The sequence below is a fragment of the Salvia hispanica genome, chromosome 1 (assembly GCF_029641045.1).
Source record: "Salvia hispanica isolate PSC_SH4W2 chromosome 1, Shi_PSC_v1, whole genome shotgun sequence".
In the NCBI taxonomy this organism is placed as follows: Eukaryota; Viridiplantae; Streptophyta; class Magnoliopsida; order Lamiales; family Lamiaceae; genus Salvia; species Salvia hispanica.
In genome coordinates, this window is record NC_142692.1 from 9,324,002 (window position 1) to 9,343,149 (window position 19,148).

The 19,148-nt window shown below is 36.6% G+C and overlaps 2 protein-coding genes and 2 pseudogenes across 4 annotated transcripts; 2 read left to right on the forward strand and 2 right to left on the reverse strand.

The window, feature by feature from the left end:
* Positions 1 to 84: 84 nt before the first annotated feature.
* LOC125221622 (elongation factor 1-beta 2-like) lies at positions 85 to 2,329 on the reverse strand. The gene is made up of 6 exons (XM_048123791.2): positions 2,144 to 2,329; positions 1,908 to 2,024; positions 1,674 to 1,740; positions 1,093 to 1,207; positions 541 to 654; positions 85 to 400 (listed from the first exon to the last, which is right to left on the reverse strand). Exons 1-6 carry the CDS (start codon positions 2,227 to 2,229, stop codon positions 237 to 239), a joined length of 663 nt encoding a protein of 220 aa, XP_047979748.1. The 5' UTR covers positions 2,230 to 2,329; the 3' UTR covers positions 85 to 236.
* A 1,786-nt stretch (positions 2,330 to 4,115) lies between these two features.
* LOC125224468 (putative E3 ubiquitin-protein ligase RHC1A pseudogene) lies at positions 4,116 to 6,325 on the forward strand (annotated as a pseudogene). The gene is made up of 2 exons (XR_016134379.1): positions 4,116 to 4,240; positions 4,981 to 6,325. The product of XR_016134379.1 is annotated as a putative E3 ubiquitin-protein ligase RHC1A pseudogene (transcript).
* A 664-nt stretch (positions 6,326 to 6,989) lies between these two features.
* On the reverse strand, positions 6,990 to 10,943 carry LOC125224467 (uncharacterized). The gene is made up of 2 exons (XM_048127871.2): positions 10,752 to 10,943; positions 6,990 to 9,055 (listed from the first exon to the last, which is right to left on the reverse strand). The coding sequence occupies exon 2, from the start codon at positions 9,029 to 9,031 to the stop codon at positions 7,112 to 7,114; it is 1,920 nt and encodes a 639-aa protein (XP_047983828.2). The 5' UTR covers positions 9,032 to 9,055; positions 10,752 to 10,943; the 3' UTR covers positions 6,990 to 7,111.
* A 3,954-nt stretch (positions 10,944 to 14,897) lies between these two features.
* Positions 14,898 to 17,709, forward strand: LOC125224004 (uncharacterized; annotated as a pseudogene). The gene is made up of 6 exons (XR_016131839.1): positions 14,898 to 15,093; positions 15,850 to 15,913; positions 16,067 to 16,161; positions 16,276 to 16,389; positions 16,478 to 16,535; positions 16,999 to 17,709. The product of XR_016131839.1 is annotated as an uncharacterized LOC125224004 (transcript).
* The last annotated feature ends 1,439 nt before the right edge of the window (positions 17,710 to 19,148 follow it).

Below are 19,148 nucleotides of genomic sequence, written 5' to 3' on the forward strand. Positions count from 1 at the left end.
GTTTCATCTTCTTTTTTTCTTTTTTTCTTTTCTTTTTTTTCGTTTTCATTTACTGCGGCAGAATGAAATGCAAAAAAAAGCAAATTTTACAAAACACAACCTAATCAAATACGCAAATGGAAAGTTTCAAGCACATTCAAAGAAAACACATCCTGTCAATACTGTAACAATGAACCTAGTATAAACGAAAACAAGCAATAGTGCTTGGTTATGGTGAACAAAATTATTGCCCTGACTCAAATCTTGTTGAAGGCAACAATGTCGCAACTTTGGATGTATTCGTTCAAAGGCTCCACTGTGAGCTGCTCCTCTATCATAGTGTCAACAGAGACAAGATCATCAACAATGGTAAGCATGATTTGAAGCTTCTTAATTCCATAACCAACGGCGACCAATTTGGCTGCACATGGAAAAGCCATACATAGAGCTCAATAAAGCACCAAATGCATAAATAGTAACTGCTGTATTTCTATTAATATATAATAGTATTAGAAAGAAGATACTCCTCCACAAGACTATAACATATAATCAGAATCATACATGCTCCCCATAAGAGGCCTGGCATCTCAATGCTTCTAACAGCTTCTTCAAGCTTCTTCATGTCAGTTTCATCATCCCAAGGCTTAATATCCATGAGAACAGACGACTTCCCACCTGCAAGGTAGACACCTTAGAATTACAATGAACACAATGTAGAAACACAAGGGCAAATATTTATAGAAACATATCTCGGAATTACAGAGAACAGATACTGTAGAAACACAATGACAAAGATTACACAAGCATACCTCAGAATTAGAATGAACACATAATGTAGAAACAGAAGAACAAAAATATACACAGATATGACTTTCTACCTGCAAGGTGAAGACCCACGACACCTTATAGAATTGCTATTAACACAAAATGTAGAAAGACAATGACACAGACCAATCAATCTGGACACCCTAGTCATGTGGAGTTAGGTTGCAGCAACTTTTGAAATGACATTGGCAAACAGCATCAAAAGAGCCAAAACCATGAAAGAGTCAATTTTTGCTCAGTGGAATTAGAGTTAAAAATGTCAGACAATAATATTTAGCTGCTACATACTTTCTTTCTTTTTAGCAGGCGCCTTGGCAGCTTCCCTGGCTTCTGCAGCCTTTTTTTCCTCCTCTGTCTCATCGCCAAATAGATCGAGATCATCATCGTCGTCGGCAGCCTCCTCCTGTATGAAATTAAGTTAACAACAGTTATTATCCGGTCCCAATACACCCACAAAAACAAACTATTATTAAAATTAGTAAGCATAAGAATGCATCATACAATCAACTCAGTCTCTGATATATTGAACCAATGCTTTTCATAAAACATAAGCTGAACCCTAATCTGTAAAGTGTAAGTCATATTGTGTTGACACTTGCAATGCCAATTACAAAAGTTTCCAAATCATTTACAATATCATCGTAATCTGAATTGAAAAATATCAATGTAGAACCACGGCACCTCCATGTGCAAGTAACAACCGAAAAATGTCCTACAACACAACTAGCTTCTTGCTGCATAGAGTTTAGGATGGCAAGAAGGAGAACTGAAAGAAGCTATAGTAGTGAACCTTACACATACAGCATGTTTGGGTTAAGTTGACATCCATCAAAAGGTCACACTTTGCACAATTTAGATATATGCCATACCTGAGCTTCAACAGCTGCAACGGGAGCTTGGCCTCCGATTTGTACTCCAACAGCTTTGCCGGGAAAACTACACCGAAAAGAATTGCAAGTCCAGTAATTACACCAAGAATCATAAACATCATCATAATATACACTAAGGCAGTATATAATTATCGGCATATATGAATTTGCAAACACAAGCATGGATAAAAGTGGAGAACTGGAGCTAATTAATTGTGAAGTCGCAAAAAATACCTGGTTGCTAGCTTCGCTGCAACAGCTTCGTACCACTTGCTCGCATTGGGGTAGAGATCGGCACTGGGCTTCTGAACGGAGGCGTAAACTTTGACATCGTCTTTGGTTAGCTGACTTCTGAAATCACAATGACAATTCACGCTAAGATTATTGGAACTAGGCGATGAAATTATGGTGGAATTGAACATTAGTAAATAGTAGCAGAAAAGAAAGATGAAAGTGAAGAATTGTGTTACCCAGATATGTAGGACTTGCCGGAGAGGAAGGCGTCGAGTGCCTTGAGGCCGGATTCAGTGTGAAGATCTGAGAAAGTAACAGCCATAACTGACTTTGGAGATAGAAGAGCGAAAAGTTGCAGAGTGAGTGGAGAGTCAAGAGAGAGAGTGAGATGAGAGGGGCGAGCTTTTATATGCCGTACTAAAAACCCTAGATCGAGTAATAAAGAGAGGGCATATTCTATTTATTCCTTTCTTTATCTTGCATTTATTTGAAAATTATTGTACTCCCAACAAAAATATCTCACTTTCTCAATTCTTTAGTTACTATCTCCGTCTCACGTTATGGGTCATATTTAATGTGGGCGCGAGCTTTAAGAAATGTAAAAAAAAATAAGTTGATTAAGTTAGTGGATTATGATTCTCACTTATATAGTATATATTAGTTTTATAATAAAATATGAGTAAAATTGGTTGGTGGAATGCAGGGTCTACTTACCATCTATGGTAAAAGTGAAATGTGACTCTTATTATAGAATGAAACGAAATAGCAAAATATGACACTTGGTATGGAATGAAAGTAGTACAATTTAAGAATTGTGTGTTAAGTAGACAGTGAATAAAGTAAGAGATACTACATTTGCTTTCGTATGTCAAACAATAGAATCACATTTGCTTCTTCTTTCTTTGTCCTGCTATTTTTTATTGAATTTATCGAATAAATTAAATCCATGTAAGGGTTTTGAAGTTTATAAATGACTACTGCATCGTCAAAACTCAAAAGTGCATTGATGTTGAAGGCTTAAGTTTTTATTGTGTTTCAAAGTCGATTCGGTTTAGTGATTTGTTTCAGTTCATATTTCTTGGTATTTCTCATATTTTACTATTCCTATATTTTATAATCAAGAATCATTTAAGTGGCATTATGTTAGCACCGTCAATTGCATATATTGATATTGTTCTCAAGTAGTACAATTAGTTTTGTAAGTATCATTCTAAGACTTGTGTATTTACTTTTTTATATGTATGCAGAATCATTCCGCATTTAACTATTTTAAGAAGTATAATTGGTCTTGTTCTTGTATTGTTATTTCGCTAGAGCATCCATATGTTAATCGACTTTAATGTGTCACTATAAATGCTAATCAATAGAACAAGAAAAAATGTCATAGATTAAATTTTGAGTTTAGTATGTAAAGTCCCGTTAACAACTTACTTAATGGAGAGAGATTTTTTACTTATTGGAGAGAGATTCTAAATATTAAAAAGGGATATTAGTTCCTAAAACTGTAAACTTTGGTCAAATTTTAGTATTTCCCACGAACTTTAAAATTGATCTAAAATGTCACAAACTTTATATTTTGTTTGTTATTTTCCATGACAGGTCAATCATCATTATATCCAACCAACTTCTTTGTGTTTTTTATCCTACTTGGGACTACTAAATCAACGTGATTTTGTACGTAGCTTTTTATCCTACTTGTTACAAACCTAAAAGATAATCTAAAATATCATAAATATTTCACGGTTGCCCACGTATAATTAGATTTTTGCCGAAGATATATTATCTGGGCTGTCATGGGAAATAACAAACAAAATGTAAAGTTTATGATATTTTAGACCAATTAAAGTTTGTGAAAAATACCAAAATTTGACCAAAATTTATAGTTTTGTAGACCAATTTCCTCATTAAATATGAGAAACACAAGACAATAAGGGAGCGTACAACAAAATCGATATATTACTAATGAGTGTATTTCTTCATCACAATAATTTATTTAATTACAATTCTTTTGAAATTATACTTATCCTTTAAACCATTAATAATAGTTTTAATTTTATTGATAGTGGAAGAAAGCATAATTTGATTTGAACTTAGAAAAAGAGAAATGTAATTATTTTATCGTAAATTAAAATTGAAAAAAAAAGGACGAGGAATTATGATATAAATACAAAAATTGTAAAAGAAAAATCAAAATAACCGGCTTGAGCTTGGTACGTGCGTACATAGGAATACGAAATTGACTGTAACTTGTAGAACCGCAAAATTTCAATCCTACCCCATTTCTCTCCTTCTCTCCTCTTTTACTTTCTCTCTCATCTCCTCTGCACCCTCTGGTAAGTCGTGACAACTCATGCGCCAATAATTTCGCTTCCTAATCTCAACCCCCAAATTTTGTTTTTAATTTTTCTATTTTTTACTCGATTAATCGCTTTCAGTTTATACAACTTCGTTTGCTTGGTAGTTGATTTTTCCCCCTTTTTTTGTTAATTGTTAGGTGTGATGTATGTCGGTTCGTGATTCATACGATTCTTGTTGTTTGAAGAGGAATTAGTTTTATAAGCCCTTTTTCCTGAAAAAATTAGAAAAAAGTTTATGCACTTCTTCCAATTCAGGGTTGCTGATGCTTGATTGCTATAATTTACTCAGGAACTTACTCAAATTTATTGCGTTATAGAGTAATAAACATAATTCTTCGTTGCCTAGTTTTTTGTTTTGAGTTGAAGAATTCGCAGTGTGCATTTTTATTAGTCTCAGCAATCAGCATAGAGTTTTATGCATACTGGTAACTTGCTTATGTATACTCTGGTTTCGGCTCTGGTTTCCCCTTACTATTCTCCATTTTTAGAGGATTTAATCATGTGGAGCAGATCTAAATCATGTAAATCTGCACGACGAACTGAACCCTACATATTTGATTGAATATGATCCAGGTTTCATTGGGAGATCTCGTATTCCTTATTTGTATCAAATTGTTGATTTTCTATAACTGCTTCATAATTGATTTAATTTCACCGAAGCTTGTGAACTCTTGTCGTCTATGTGTTATGGTTAAATCATAGATGTGTGGATGCAGGAAACGTTCGGAGGTTGGAGATTTGTGGCTTAGGTTTCTTATATAAGATAATATTACTGTAATAGCCAAGAAAGAATGTCAAGTGGTGGAAACACTCATTGGTGCCACCAGTGCAGTCAGCCTGTACGACCTCGTGGCCGTAACTTGGTTTGCCCGTACTGTGATGGAGGCTTTATACAAGAGCTGGCCGAAGTTATGGGTGCTCACGCGGGTGATGGTTCCGGACTTGGATTCATGGCTCCCCAGCAAGATCCGAGATTTGGTATTATGGATGCATTTGCTGCCCTAATGAGGCACAGGATGATAGGAAGGGACCCAAACTTTGATGTTAGAGGACGACCTGCCATGCTTAGTGAACGAAGTGTGGGTATTGGTCAAAGGCCTCCTGGACAATTATTGATATTACATGGCCAATCTCCAGTTGCTGTCGATCCATTTGATTTCTTTTTTAGCGATGGACATGGAGTGGGGCAAAGACGAGCTGATTTTGATGATATCTTTATGGGGCATGGATTACAGGAATTGATAGAGCAGCTGAGTATGAATGATAGGCGAGGTCCTCCTCCAGCACCTCGTTCTGCAATTGATGCCATGCCTACCATCAAGATTTCCCAAAGGCATCTCAATACAGATGCTCACTGCCCAGTGTGTCAAGATAAGTTTGAATTGGGCACAAGAGCTAGACAGATGCCATGTGATCATATTTACCATTCAGATTGTATTGTGCCTTGGCTAGTCGAACATAATTCATGCCCTGTTTGTCGTGTTGAGCTTCCTCCACTAGGTTCTGCAAATGCTCGGTCTAACTTGAATCAGAGAGCAGCGAACACTAGTAGTGTGAGTGGTGGTGGTGGTGGTGGTAGTGGCGGCAGCAGCAGCAGAAGGGACAGTAACTCTCAGAGTCAGGGAAGGTGGAATCCATTTTCTTTCCTGTGGCCTTCAAACTCATCAAATCAAAACACTCAACGCCACTCAGGAACCGAAGGAAACAGTGCCACGGCTCCAAATGAGGAGCATGGCAGGATGCGCTGGCCTTTTGACTATTGATTTTGACTATGCAGCTGCGTATTCTTCTCCAATACTCCCTCTTATTTGTTTCAGTCGTGTTTGTTGTTGTGTGCATCAAAAAAAATTGGGTTACAGTTTCTGGTTGTTAAATATTTAGTAAAATCCCTTTTGGAGTTAAAATGATTTCCCCGCTTGTATGCTACGCTTACACCACCTGTGAAAAGATCAACCATGTGTTCTTCAAAACTCGTGTATCCATTTGTCTAAGTATCGGTCTTGAATTTTTGCTCTGAATGTTACAAAAATTGTTCAATGTTATTTGTCTGTTTCCCCTTGATTTGCAGAATATTGCACTTAGAATAAGAAATTGATGATATGTGATAAGTTGTTGTGAATAGCTGCCACTGGATTCTGTCTTTGTTTTGGTCTGATTTGATTCTTATTTCACATTTGAGTGGCTCTGCAAAAATCTGGGATATTTTGGGGCCGTGGATTTGAAGTGTGACATTTTCTTCCTGATTTCAATTGTTATGTTGCTGTTGAAATAGGGTTTGTTTGAGAATATATCCTCCTCCGACCTCCATTCGGGAAAAGCTTATTTCTCATAAAATTATATAGCATCAAACTTCTATCGTGTACAATACAGACATGCTACATGGGGTAGCAAGGACAATTAAAGGAAGACAAATTCGGTTAAAATGTGACTTTAAACAAAAGTCGGAGTCATAATTGATAATCATTTTTCATCCAAAGTATATTCTGTTTCAAATTAAATTAATACATTTGGTATAAAATTAAAATTTATCGTGGCTGTCGGCGGAGTATTAGTGTCCTATTTTAGGCAGGCAATTTTTAAGCTATATTTAGTGCGGTCGACCACTCCAATCCACAACATCACATTTGATAACCTAGGCCTAGCTATATTTGTTACTCTATAGAGGCAAGACAAAAAAGTTGGGCTTTAGCTGATGCTTTGTCGAGAAAACAATATAACACGAGAATGAATCAAAGAAACTGTAATGCTTTTCCGATTAAGATTGTCATGTCAATTCACATTAAGCACCAACATCAACACCAAGCGCATGGCCCCTTTTCTTTATTCATGAAATACGTCGCCATTCACTTACAGTGTAGGAGAGGATATAACCTGTCTGGGTAAACTGAGGTGGTCTTTCTCTTCAAATGGTGAAATCCATTCCAAATAACCAGTAGAGTAGTTAGGACTTCGCCCATCCATTGCTGCAGCATTCCCATTTGACAGACCAGGCCTCCTAATAGACGTCAGAACCGCACCATAAGCATCATGAGGCTGAATGTTATTCTGATTGTAGTTTGCCCCAGTCCACAGACTGTCAGGTTTTGGCAACACCGACCCACGATCCAAGCTCCAGTCTACGTTGGTGTAATCAAATTGCAACATTGAGCTGCCAGTGCTCCAGTCCACCTGAGATGAAGTCCCTGATGCGCCACTGGTACCATTGCTGGAGAAGAGTCCTAGAGAAGAAGGGGCAGCAAGTGCTGGTGATCCGCCTCGAACCCATAAACCACTGCTGACTCTTTTAGTTCCGGAAGAATCCATTGGGCCATTACTGGACATAAATTGCTGCTGTGATGACTGGTATTGAGGTTGGCCATACAACTGGTTTAAGCTAACATTGTTAGGCACGGTGACAGATGGCACAAATCCATGTGGCTTTACTGGTTCAACATAACTAGGATACCAACTCATATCCATAGGTCCAGGAGGAGATGAGCTACTACCTGCACTAGGAGCCTGCTTTGTATTAATAGATTGAGGTCGCTGCATGACGATAACTGGTTCTTTGACTGATCCAAGCTGCAAACTCTTCAAATCATTTCCAACACCAGCATAGCGGGCATCCATCTTGGTTGGAGTTGGTGAAGGCAGAGATTGTGATGCTAAGGAAAATGATGCAGAAGGATCTGATCCTGCACTTACCCACCTTTTCTCTGCTAGCACAGCAATCTGCTGTGGTTTCGCCGAGTCAGCTTTAGGTGGTATTTTCTTCAGCACCTGCAAGCTTTTGGCCGCAGGATCCGCTGAGGACCCCACTGTTGCTGGAACTTTGGTATGGTTGAAATCTTTGTCATCCCTTTTCTGCTGTACAGTGGTAGCCGATGTAGACTTCGGTTGTATTCTTAATGAATTCTGACTAATCGCAACTGCTGGCTCGCTATTTGATACAGTAGGAGGATCATCATTTTCATCAGGCTTAGATGGAACAGCAGGAGGATCTTCCTTTAGTATCATTATTGTTTTTTCAGCCCTGTCAATATCACCCTCACAGCATACCACAGCTCTTTCCACCTGTTGTTTGGAAGCCTTATATCTAATCTCCATATCAGTAACGCGAGCAAGCTCCTCTGATATGTCAATTTTCAAACTACGTATACCATTAGTATAGTTTTTAAATTTCTTTTCATCACCACCTTCAAAAAGCCATGATACTGATTCCTCTAACCTACCTTCATTCACAATAAGAGCCATTGTTGCCGGCTCTTCGGAGAAGCCCATAGCTACAAGCTGCTGTGCTAGTGCTTCCAGCTTCCTCGACATGAGAAAGCCACAGCACCGTTCATGCAACTCTTGCGCTCGCCTCTCCTTTTGACGCTGATGCTTCTTCTCATTCTTCTGCCGTATTTTCTCTCTTTTGTCATTCTCAGCTCCAGGTATTATATCCTGGCGTGTAAGCTGTTGAGATGACTTTTCTTTATGGTCTTCAGAGTCGCCAGACCAACTGCCATTATTGGAAATAGAATCATACTCAACACCAGTCCCCGAAGAACTTCCATTATGATCATCTGTGTCATCTATATTACGGAAACGACCATTAACATGAAGCGGACTGGCCGAAGGCACTGGACCTGATTCAAATGTATGAAATGTTTTCAAAACAGGATTGTATCCACTTGATGGGGTCCCACTACTGGTGTTAACATGACCCAAAGGCTTCAGAGAATTTTTTGGAGCTTCTTTGCCAGCCTTTTTATCTGTGGACTTAGATTTGGATGCTGGAGACATGTCTACAACTTCAAGTTCTAATTTCTGCAAAACCAACGAATTAGAAACATTAGCCAGTGAACAGTCCCAGGCTCGGCCAAACATGTGTATTATAAATATGGACATTGATTGTCTTCTTGGTCCATGACTTGGTTAGAATAGAACATGAGAAGATAATACATTTTCCTATTGTCAGATAAAGCACCCAATAAGTGCAAATGAGCAAACTCTTCCCCATAAAGAACTAAGATCTTGGTCAATAATAATAAATTTTATGTGCATACCAAAGTATTAATAGGATGAAATCAAACAAGGAAAAATATAATTAGTAAATGATTGTATTCAAGCTTGACCTCTATCATGGAACAAAAATTACAAAGATGGAAGCTGTAGCACTAACATGTAGTACCAGAACCCTGAACCAGCAGTTTTACAAAATACTACGTATATGTGAAAACATGGCTCTGCATGGATTTATTTCTACTCCAAAAACATGGAAAATTTGAACCAAAAAAAAGTGCATTACAGAGAAGATCGGTCAGAGAAGGAAGATGGTATCAGGAGTACAACATTCATGCAAAAGAGATCACTTATAGTAGAGAATACAATATCTTATTCACGAACGAACCTACAGCACAAACAATATGCAAAAGCTAACTGAGTATAGCATTTCCTTATCATTAGATCATACATAAACAGCTATCACCAAGAATTCAAGTGGGGAAACAATATGTGTGCTCCCATTTAGTAACACAAATATTTCCATTTGTTATTAAGCCTACCCTGCAAGTATTCATACTTCCAAATACCAGTCATAAGAAGCACAAATCTCTTGCTCACTTATTCAGTTCTGATCCTTCTTTTATTACTTGCAGGGTTGCAGTATTCTAGTAGTCAGACCATTGCTAGGATTTCCTTAATGATTGGCATATAGTAATTCAATTATTCGTGAAAGCGGTTGTGTAAACATAAATTCATCTCCACAATACTTAGTAGTAACCTTAACATCATCTTTCAGAGTAACAGCTGAGACCAAATATATATGCTTAATTTTCTCACTCACCATAAAACATATCTAAAAAGTTATTGCCCAATACCAGAAAACTTTCCAGCTTGATGTTTGCTGTTCTACAAAAAAATAAATAAACTAAAAGTCCTCCCAGCTACAGCAAGGTGGCAACAGAAAAAAAAATAAGGAAAAGATAATCAATCATCTTCGTGCAATCAGGACACATTAGTGCCAAGTTGATATTAAAATTCCAAAAATGCAAAAGGCTAATCACAAAATGGTTGCTGACTTTAGAAGAAGCACGCACACACGCGCATCAAATTAGAACATGTTTCTTCCAAGGAAAATCACATCTATCAATTAAATACAACTTCCCCACCACAACTTTAGGGAAAGCTCATCCACACTCAAATATCCTGTAGAACTCCTAACACTTTGAAAAAAAATATTCAATCACAAATTTACAAAACCAAATTCATACAACCATTCACCTATCTGCGTTTAACATGACAAGTATGAGGGGTGGGATGTAACATCAGTCCGTGGATCGATCTATCAGAAAATTATAAGAGCAACATGAGAATTTACAAACCAAGCCCCCACCAGATTCATCTAATCCATGGCCAATGCAAATACATTCCAAATCTAACTAAACAACATCAGAATCACGCCGCAGCCCTAGCTTCTGCCGACGGATCATCGAAAAAGCGAAGCAGCGAATCAAAGCCTCACCGTAACGGATCGATGCGATCGATTACAATATCGAGCGCCGCAGAGTCAGCTGGTTTCTGTACGAGGATGGAGGATTGAATTTAGTGTTAGAACAGACGAAAATTCGCGAAATGTTTGAGATTGCAATATACAGAGTATATATATATATACGCGGATAAAGGGAGTGAGGGTTGGTAATATGAGGCTGACAAAATAAACAGAGCCGACAACGATTAGGGTTTTGTTCCACTTTTATATAGAAGCCCTATTCAAAAAGTCAAAGGGGAAGCACATATTTTACTATTTTTAATTTACGTTAATAGCAATTTAAATTGCTCTGCTAATTAAGTTTGGTTAATTCCATAAAGTTTGAAATCCGAATATTAACTTATGAAATTTTAAATTTAATAGTATGGAATAAATTGGGTGGCTCATAAAAGTCTAGAGACCAAATGTCTCTAGAAATAAATAAATCCTAGATCTAATGGTCAGGAGTGGCAATCCGAGTGAAACACTGACGTGGCAAAAATCCTAGTGAAACACTAACGTGGCGGCAGCCAAAGTAAATGATACGAAGACGTCTTCCACTCTAACTAAATGAGACAACAAAGAGCACTTAATTGAGGAGACAAATATGGTGACACGCATATTTGACAACTCGAAATACCTAGTCATTGGCAATAACCGAAGAATTTTTTTAAAAATTGGGATAATGTTGCCTCGAAATACAACGAGTTGATTTTGGAGCGGGCACTAAAGCGTGCGGGTTTGATTATGATTATTTATGCAAGTACCAAGTTTGCGCATACACCTTTGTCACCAAATTCATCGTTATCGATTGCAAGAAAATGTGGTCCAACGACCATAGTTGGGATGTTTTCACCAACAAGCGAATGAAACTTTACTTGGGATGAAGAAATGAGGTTCAAGTATGAGGAGTCCGAGCAATTTTCCAAAACCACCCCAAAATTTTGGGTGTTGTTATGAGGCTTCTATTACCCAAAGAGTTCTTACCAATTCTCAAATCATACTATGCTACAATGGACAAGACCAGCGACACACTGTTAATAAAGAGTGTTGGATTGAACATGGTCGCGTCGATGATGATCAAATCACAACTAAAGCGACATGGAGATCTACTGGAACTAATTCAAGACAAATTATTTTTAAATAAATTTAGGATTTTAATTATGTATTATTCAATTTTTAATTTAGTGATTTAGAAATTTAAAATAATGTAATCTTCTAAATTTTTAATTAAATAATTTTAGAAATTTTAACTAAGCATCTTTAATTTTAAGTTATTTGTTTTCACTTTAGAGCATCTCCAACGGCGGACGTCGCGGAAGTCCGACCGGACGTCCTCCGTAGTGAAGAAAAAGGTAGGACACGGACGTCCCGTGAGGACGTCGGATGGGCTCGGATATCCGACCGATGGGCGGGCGGACGTCCGCCATTGTGGTGTGGGTCGGACGTCCGACTAATTTTTATTTTTTTTAACTCTATAAATACGGCTCGTTGAAATTTTAATTCCGTAAATTGAATAATTGTGAATTTAATTGCGGGAAGTCCTAGTGCAGGGGGAGTCCTAGTGATGTGGCAGTGGAATGGGAAGTCCTAGTGATGACATGGCAGGAAGTTTTTGTGGGAAGTCCTAGTGGGAAGGGCGCCACCGGAGATGCTCTTACAAATAACGAAGTAAATATATAAAATTAAAGAATAATTATGCTAAAAGATGATTGTGGTTTGATTTGGGGCACAAAACGAGCTTGAGTTGGTTATGTTGGGGTGTGTTTGTTTGGTATGATGGGCCTTGATAAGGCTGACTATCTTACTTATATCATTGCTTTGTTTGGTATGATATGCAATCCCATGGACCCGGTATATTCTCCACGACCTGCTCGCAATTATGATAGCAACCTCCCAACACCAGATTGTTCCGGGTAGAGGAGTTTTTGGAGCATTGTCTAATAACGCCCCTCCCCCTCTTCCTGAAGTGGTGGCATTTTTTGGGCCGTTTTGGACGTGTCATTATGGATGGGGATTAATAATATTCTTAATCTTATAAGATCTTTTAGCATAAAGTGGTATTAATACTATTTGTAATCTTTTAAGATATTTAGCATAAAGAAATATGCTATGTTACCACATGAAATACATATTTTTAAAAATTAATAATAACTAATTTTATATGTTGTGGTTAATATAAAAAAAAATATATTGAAACCGTAATTTTTATTAATTTACACAAATAAAATACAATATGAAATATATGTTCTCATCATAAAATACTATATAGGCCATGATGTGTCATATACTAGCATAACCACTTGTATATATAATTTGCACAATATATACATATATTTGTAACAATTTAACACGTGTTTTGTATAAAAGAATGATGTGTATTGCTTGTGAACATCCAAATACATGCAAAATATGAAGACACGTGTGTTTCATCAAAATTCATTAATTCAAAAAATATTAACACTCGTTTATTGCACAAAACTAAAAATAAGTACTCTCATCTCCTCGAATGCATGCAAATACGCTCTTCAATCATCTCCTCTCCACCTTTTGCATCTAAAACACGGTACAAGACCGAGGTCGGCTTCTCCCTAACCATAGACTTGACATTGATCTATCATCATGTATAATTGCCCAACCACAACAACCATTAATGAAGATGGATGAAGTATCGAACTGCTGGTATATATAAGGTAAGATAAAGATAACAAAATTACCCACTGAAACCCATCTCGTTGAAATGAACCCACCCATTCGTCCACAGACAGCTTTCTTCTACCGGGGGAAGTGGAGTCGAGAGATGGAATGCCTCCTTCTCTCGACTATGGTTAATATGAGGGGTGGCTGGGAATGGGACGAAGATTGCGGTTCTGAGGAAGTGCTTCACATTCTCCGTGGAGTGATCAACCCTCCTTTCGGCGCTGAGCTTTCTACCGAAGATAGAGTGAAACTAATGAAGGCCCGACACTTGACGTTCAAGAAAGTTGTGAGGACAAACGGAGCATATTGGAAAATGAAAGACAAGGTAGTGTCAGCCGACGAGTCGACATGGAAGCTGATTTTCCAGGCACGTATAAATCCTCTCGTCAATATATTGTTGTGTAGTTATTGTGTTAATTAATTTTGCAATTAAAATGAAATAGGGTTGATGAGGACAAAGTTGGGAATAAGCAATTTTTACGAGGACAATTTTGTCCAATCTTGTTGCTATCAGAGGTTTGTGAAGGCTGAATCAAAGCATGTATAACTTTTTGGGTGTGATGAATCATACCAACCAAACCTCACACAAGATATGGTGTTGAGACAACAATCATAGTTTGGCTGATGGAACTCACCTTATTTGACCCATCCCCATCATACCAAACAAACACACCCTTATTGTATTGCCAATCCACCCTCGTCCACAACCCATTGACTTTTAAAGATTAAATTTTAGGTTTGTGTTAAAATGATAATCCCTCTTAAAATGACATTGTGACACCACATACACAACAATATTACAAACACTACACAGATAGATTGCTGTATAGTGTGTCGGATATTATTGGACAAGAAATATTGCTGTATAAAGACCAACAAATTGTTGACCGTCTTTTTCAGTTTTTTTTTTTTTTTTTGCCACGTGGCAGCTTATTATTCGTCCACGTGTACAGATGATTGGCTAGGAATGGTGGTATGGTGTTATTTTAAGGGGTAGTGGCACCCTAACATACCCCTTAAATTTTATAATTAAATAATATAGTCAATGAGATTAAATTTTAAATTTAATCCCAAATAATTATATAATAATGTGTCACAATTATATTTCTGGTATTTGTACAATTAAATTCTAAATATATAATTATATGATTAATGAGTTATGTAAATCAAACAATATATTTACTATAATAAGGGCTAAAAGGTTAATTTTGAACTTTACTTTTCTATTAAATGATTATAATAATAAAAATGAAAACTATAAATAAAAATATGATAGAGTGCAGATTTCTTTTCTAACTACGGCATAATTGATAAATCATTACTTATTAGTTATGTTAAGTCAAAATCATTAAGGTCTCGTAAGAAAATCTACATTAATATATTCCCTCATTTTCATTAATTATTATAAATAATTATACTACGATTTTATCGTAACGATTTCCAACTTTATACAACAGAGTTATACTACCTTTTGCGCTGGGAAGCTTCGTATATATACACACGATACATACAAACTGGGGTACATGCATATGTTTTTGCCCACTCTCTATGTATTGGGAAATTGTTTTGAAGCTAGGGTTTACTAAATTGGAGTTGCTGAGCCATGAGAAAGAAGCTCGACACTCGGTTTCCAGCGGTAATTTAGTGTTTACATGTTACTGTTTTCACTTTTTCCGTTTATAATTTTCTGAGTGGTGTAAATGGTGTCACCTCTTTTGTTGTGCTTAAATTATGCAATTTGTTTGTATCTCTGCAAGCCTGAATTGAAATTCAAATTTCAGATTCTGTTTGCTACTAATGAAATAACTATGTCAGATTTTTTTGTCTCCCTATTTTTTATTGATTATAACTGAATTCAAAGGAATATCAAGGGATAAATGTGCGACTAGGCCTCTAATACTATAGAGTAACACGTCTTTAGCGAGGAACGAAGTTCGATGTAGTTGTTTTTTATGTTGGTTTTGTGCGAGATTTGAATGTAGCAGTTGGCGGGTAGGGGCTGTGGCGGTTGCTTTTGTAAAATTTATATATTTGCCTTCGGAAAACAAAGGAATTATTTACCCCTAAATTGCATGTTTGCTACGCCATTACATTAAACAATAATTGGTTATAAAATTCGCACTAGTTTGACAAATTTTGATGTATCATGTATGGAATGTTATTAAGTGTTCCGCGTGCATGGTTTACGGGAAAGGAAACTCCTTAACCCTGCCCAGACATGCCTCAGCTATTTGATGGATTTCCTGGAAATTGAACTATGATTTATAGAATATTTTTATTCTTCAAGTGGATCTTTTGTGTGGGGAATGAGTTCTATGTACCATCAATACCACTATGTACTATCTTGATGAATAAAATTGTCATATAGTGTGACTTAAAATTCATTTTGCAGACTCGAATAAAAAAGATAATGCAAGCTTATGAGGACGTAGCTATGGCCGTACCACTTCTAGTATGTATGTATTATCTCCTATTTGTTTCATACTTGCCATCTATTTACCAATTTTTGGGATATATGTGTGACAAACTAAAGTGTGTTTTTCATGTTATGCTGGATTTATTTTTGTTGTCTGTTAAGCGTTAATATGTTTGTGCACATGAACATTCAGCTAAAGCTTTGGAACTGTTTCTACAAGATCTATGCGACCAGACTTATGAGGTTACCATAAAGCGGGGGGGCGAAAACTCTCAATTCTATGCATTTGTAAGTTTCTTGTAGAGCATCACATTTCTTTGAGAGTTTGAACTTTGAAGCATACTGGCTACAGACACATCATCACTTCACTTTATCATGTAAATTTACTCCTTTCTCTTGCAGGAAGCAATGTGTACATCGCGTCAACATGTTTGATTTCCTGCGGGATACTGTAAGCAAGGTATCTGACCTGGGTGGTGTAGATGCTGCAAACGAGGACAAGTCTACTACCAAAAGGTTGGGATGCATATAAAATAGCTACTTCTGGTTTGAGAAAAGAAATTTGATGAATATAAATTTATGTGCTATATATTATTTCACGCAGGGAGAATTCATCTGATGACAAGTGCGGTAATATGCATGGCTTGAAAAGGATACGCATGGTATGTAGTTTATGAGATTACTTGATCTTGAATTTTAGCATGTAATCATATATGAAAACCAATATCTTACCCAACACGTATATCTATAACCTAGGAACATTTATAGTTGATATAACAAATAATATATCCAACTATATATTATCCATGCATTTTGTACCATTTTTTCATGTTTTGTCTTGGATATCAACTTGCTATTTAATGGTGACGCTTATGATCTATCACTAATACCTGCTTCTGTAAACCCGACCGATCTTGTTCTACAAAAGGCTAGTAAATATATGTAAATTACTTTTTCTGTGATAAGAGTATTCTTCCCTACTCACTTATTTGGATGTTTCAATGCTCCCTCGAACTGAAAGTCTGGGACAGTGAGAAATATACTTTTGAATGCATGTTCAACTTGTAATTTCATAGTTTTTGTGTTACTAACATTTATTGGTCCTTGGTGGATGCTTATTTGTAGCATGAGACTAGCCCAACGAGCAGCAATGAAAGAAGCAGGGGCAGGGGTCGGGGTAGGGGCAGAGGTCGTGGCAGAGGCAGTAAAAAATTGCACAGAGAATCACTTGATCAGTTTGAAAGACTTGATTATGATTCTGACATCTCTAACCAGAGTGGCAAAAACCCAAATGAAAACCTGGAGAGGTCATGTATTGTTGTAGCTGATACTACTGCAGATTCAAGAACTACAGGCGGAAAAGATGCAGATAAGGCAGTATTTACTTTTGACCTCAATGTTGAGTTAGACGAGAATGGTGATTCCATCCTTTTGAATGATGGAACCACCCCTTGCGACTCTTCCGAAAAGCCATCGCCTGGAACAAGACACGAAGATATTCATGGGTGGTCCCTAGATAACATGGAAATGCTAGGTTTTGATGTGATTCAACTTGCCAGTTTAAATAAAAGAATGGATGAGGAAGATGAAGATTATGACGAGGAAGGATGATTTGCTGCAATGTTCTGGTTATGTCGCATTTTACCTGCATCTTGTACAGCTTAGTAACTTAGTTTGCTAATAATATGGCTAGATGTATATAGGCGACTAGAAGAATGAAACTAGGTTGTGTTAGAGTTTAACGGATAGGCGCAGAGCATTACAAGTTTCCTTGTTCTCTTATTAGTAATTCTATACGATATGTAAAAGCAACCAACATCAAATTTTATTACTAGTATTTAGGATTTGTAATTTACTCCTCATTTTCTCTCTCTTCCAGTTCTATTTCGCGTGATTATAGATTTATTAGTCTGAATGTGCAGGTTTGGTTTGAATGTGCATTCTTTACATTGATGTTCATTTCTTTCCCAGGGAGTTCTATAGACCCGAGCATCAATATTTAATGATCGGAGAGTGCTTATAACCCTCATATTTCTTTTCCTAATATTTGGTGGAGAAACATTGGATTTTTCTACTATTTCTGTCCCCTCAAGCAGGTGTTGACTCTTTCCTGCTACTTCAAACTAATCTAGCACCTTTTATCAAATCATTTTCGGGGATGCTAAAGTTTTTTAACAAAATAATTCTATTCTTTCTGCATGTAGACCTCAGCTGTTGACTGCCAAAACCAGTGACGAAGCCACTATGGGGCCTGGGGGGTCACTGGGCCCCCCAGCTAATGTTGTTATTACTATATATATTCCCTATAATAACGTAAATTCTAAGGTAGTGCAGGTGGTTTGGGCCCAAGACTCTATTCTTAATGCCCCAGGTTTGACTCTCCCCAACAACAAATCTGTTTATTTTTCTTGTTTTATGTCCAATTGTTTTATTTTCCTTATTTTGTGTCCCAGTTCGAAACCCCTCATGAACAAATCGATCTATTTTCCTTGTTTTTGTCTAATACTCCTTTTTTCTATAATCTACAATAAATGCATTTGTATACTGTATGGCAATTATCATTTCATTGAATAAAATTTCACTAATCTTAGTAAATGGATAATTAATTACTTATGGAAAAGTAATGTACCTAATTAGATAAACAAGAACATACTGTATCAAATAAAATAAATGCATTGACAAATTTATTTGATAATTGTATGTTTGTAACACGATTATGTCTTTTTGGTTATTCGAAATTAAATATTTTATCTTTGGGATCTATTATAATGCTAGCAATCTTTGCAATTTATTAGACTGTTCAGTTTTTATGTGAAATTGCATTTGAGATTTAGACATGAACTATATTCATATGAGTATTTGTTTTGTTTTGTTTTCTTACATTTTTATGTTGAAGAGTTTTATCCGGACTGCTATTTATTTCCATATATCCGATTTTTAATCTTATTTTCTAATTTACTTGCACTTTGTTTTCTAACAGAAGACCAACCCATCTATATTTAGTTTCTATTACGTATCTCGAGTTTTTTGCCCTTTCATTATTCATCTATATCTCTTGCAACTCCCTATTGCCTATGTTGCAACAATTTTTGGCTATACCGATACGAAAAACTATCTAAAATTTGGGCCCCCCAATATAAAATTTCTGGCTTCGTCTTTGGCCAAAACAACAAATCCTTCGTAATACTTTTCACCTTATTCACCCATTGCCCTTCCAATATGTATTTTGTAATTTTAACTTAAACTACAAACAATTCGTGAAATAATTGATCAAT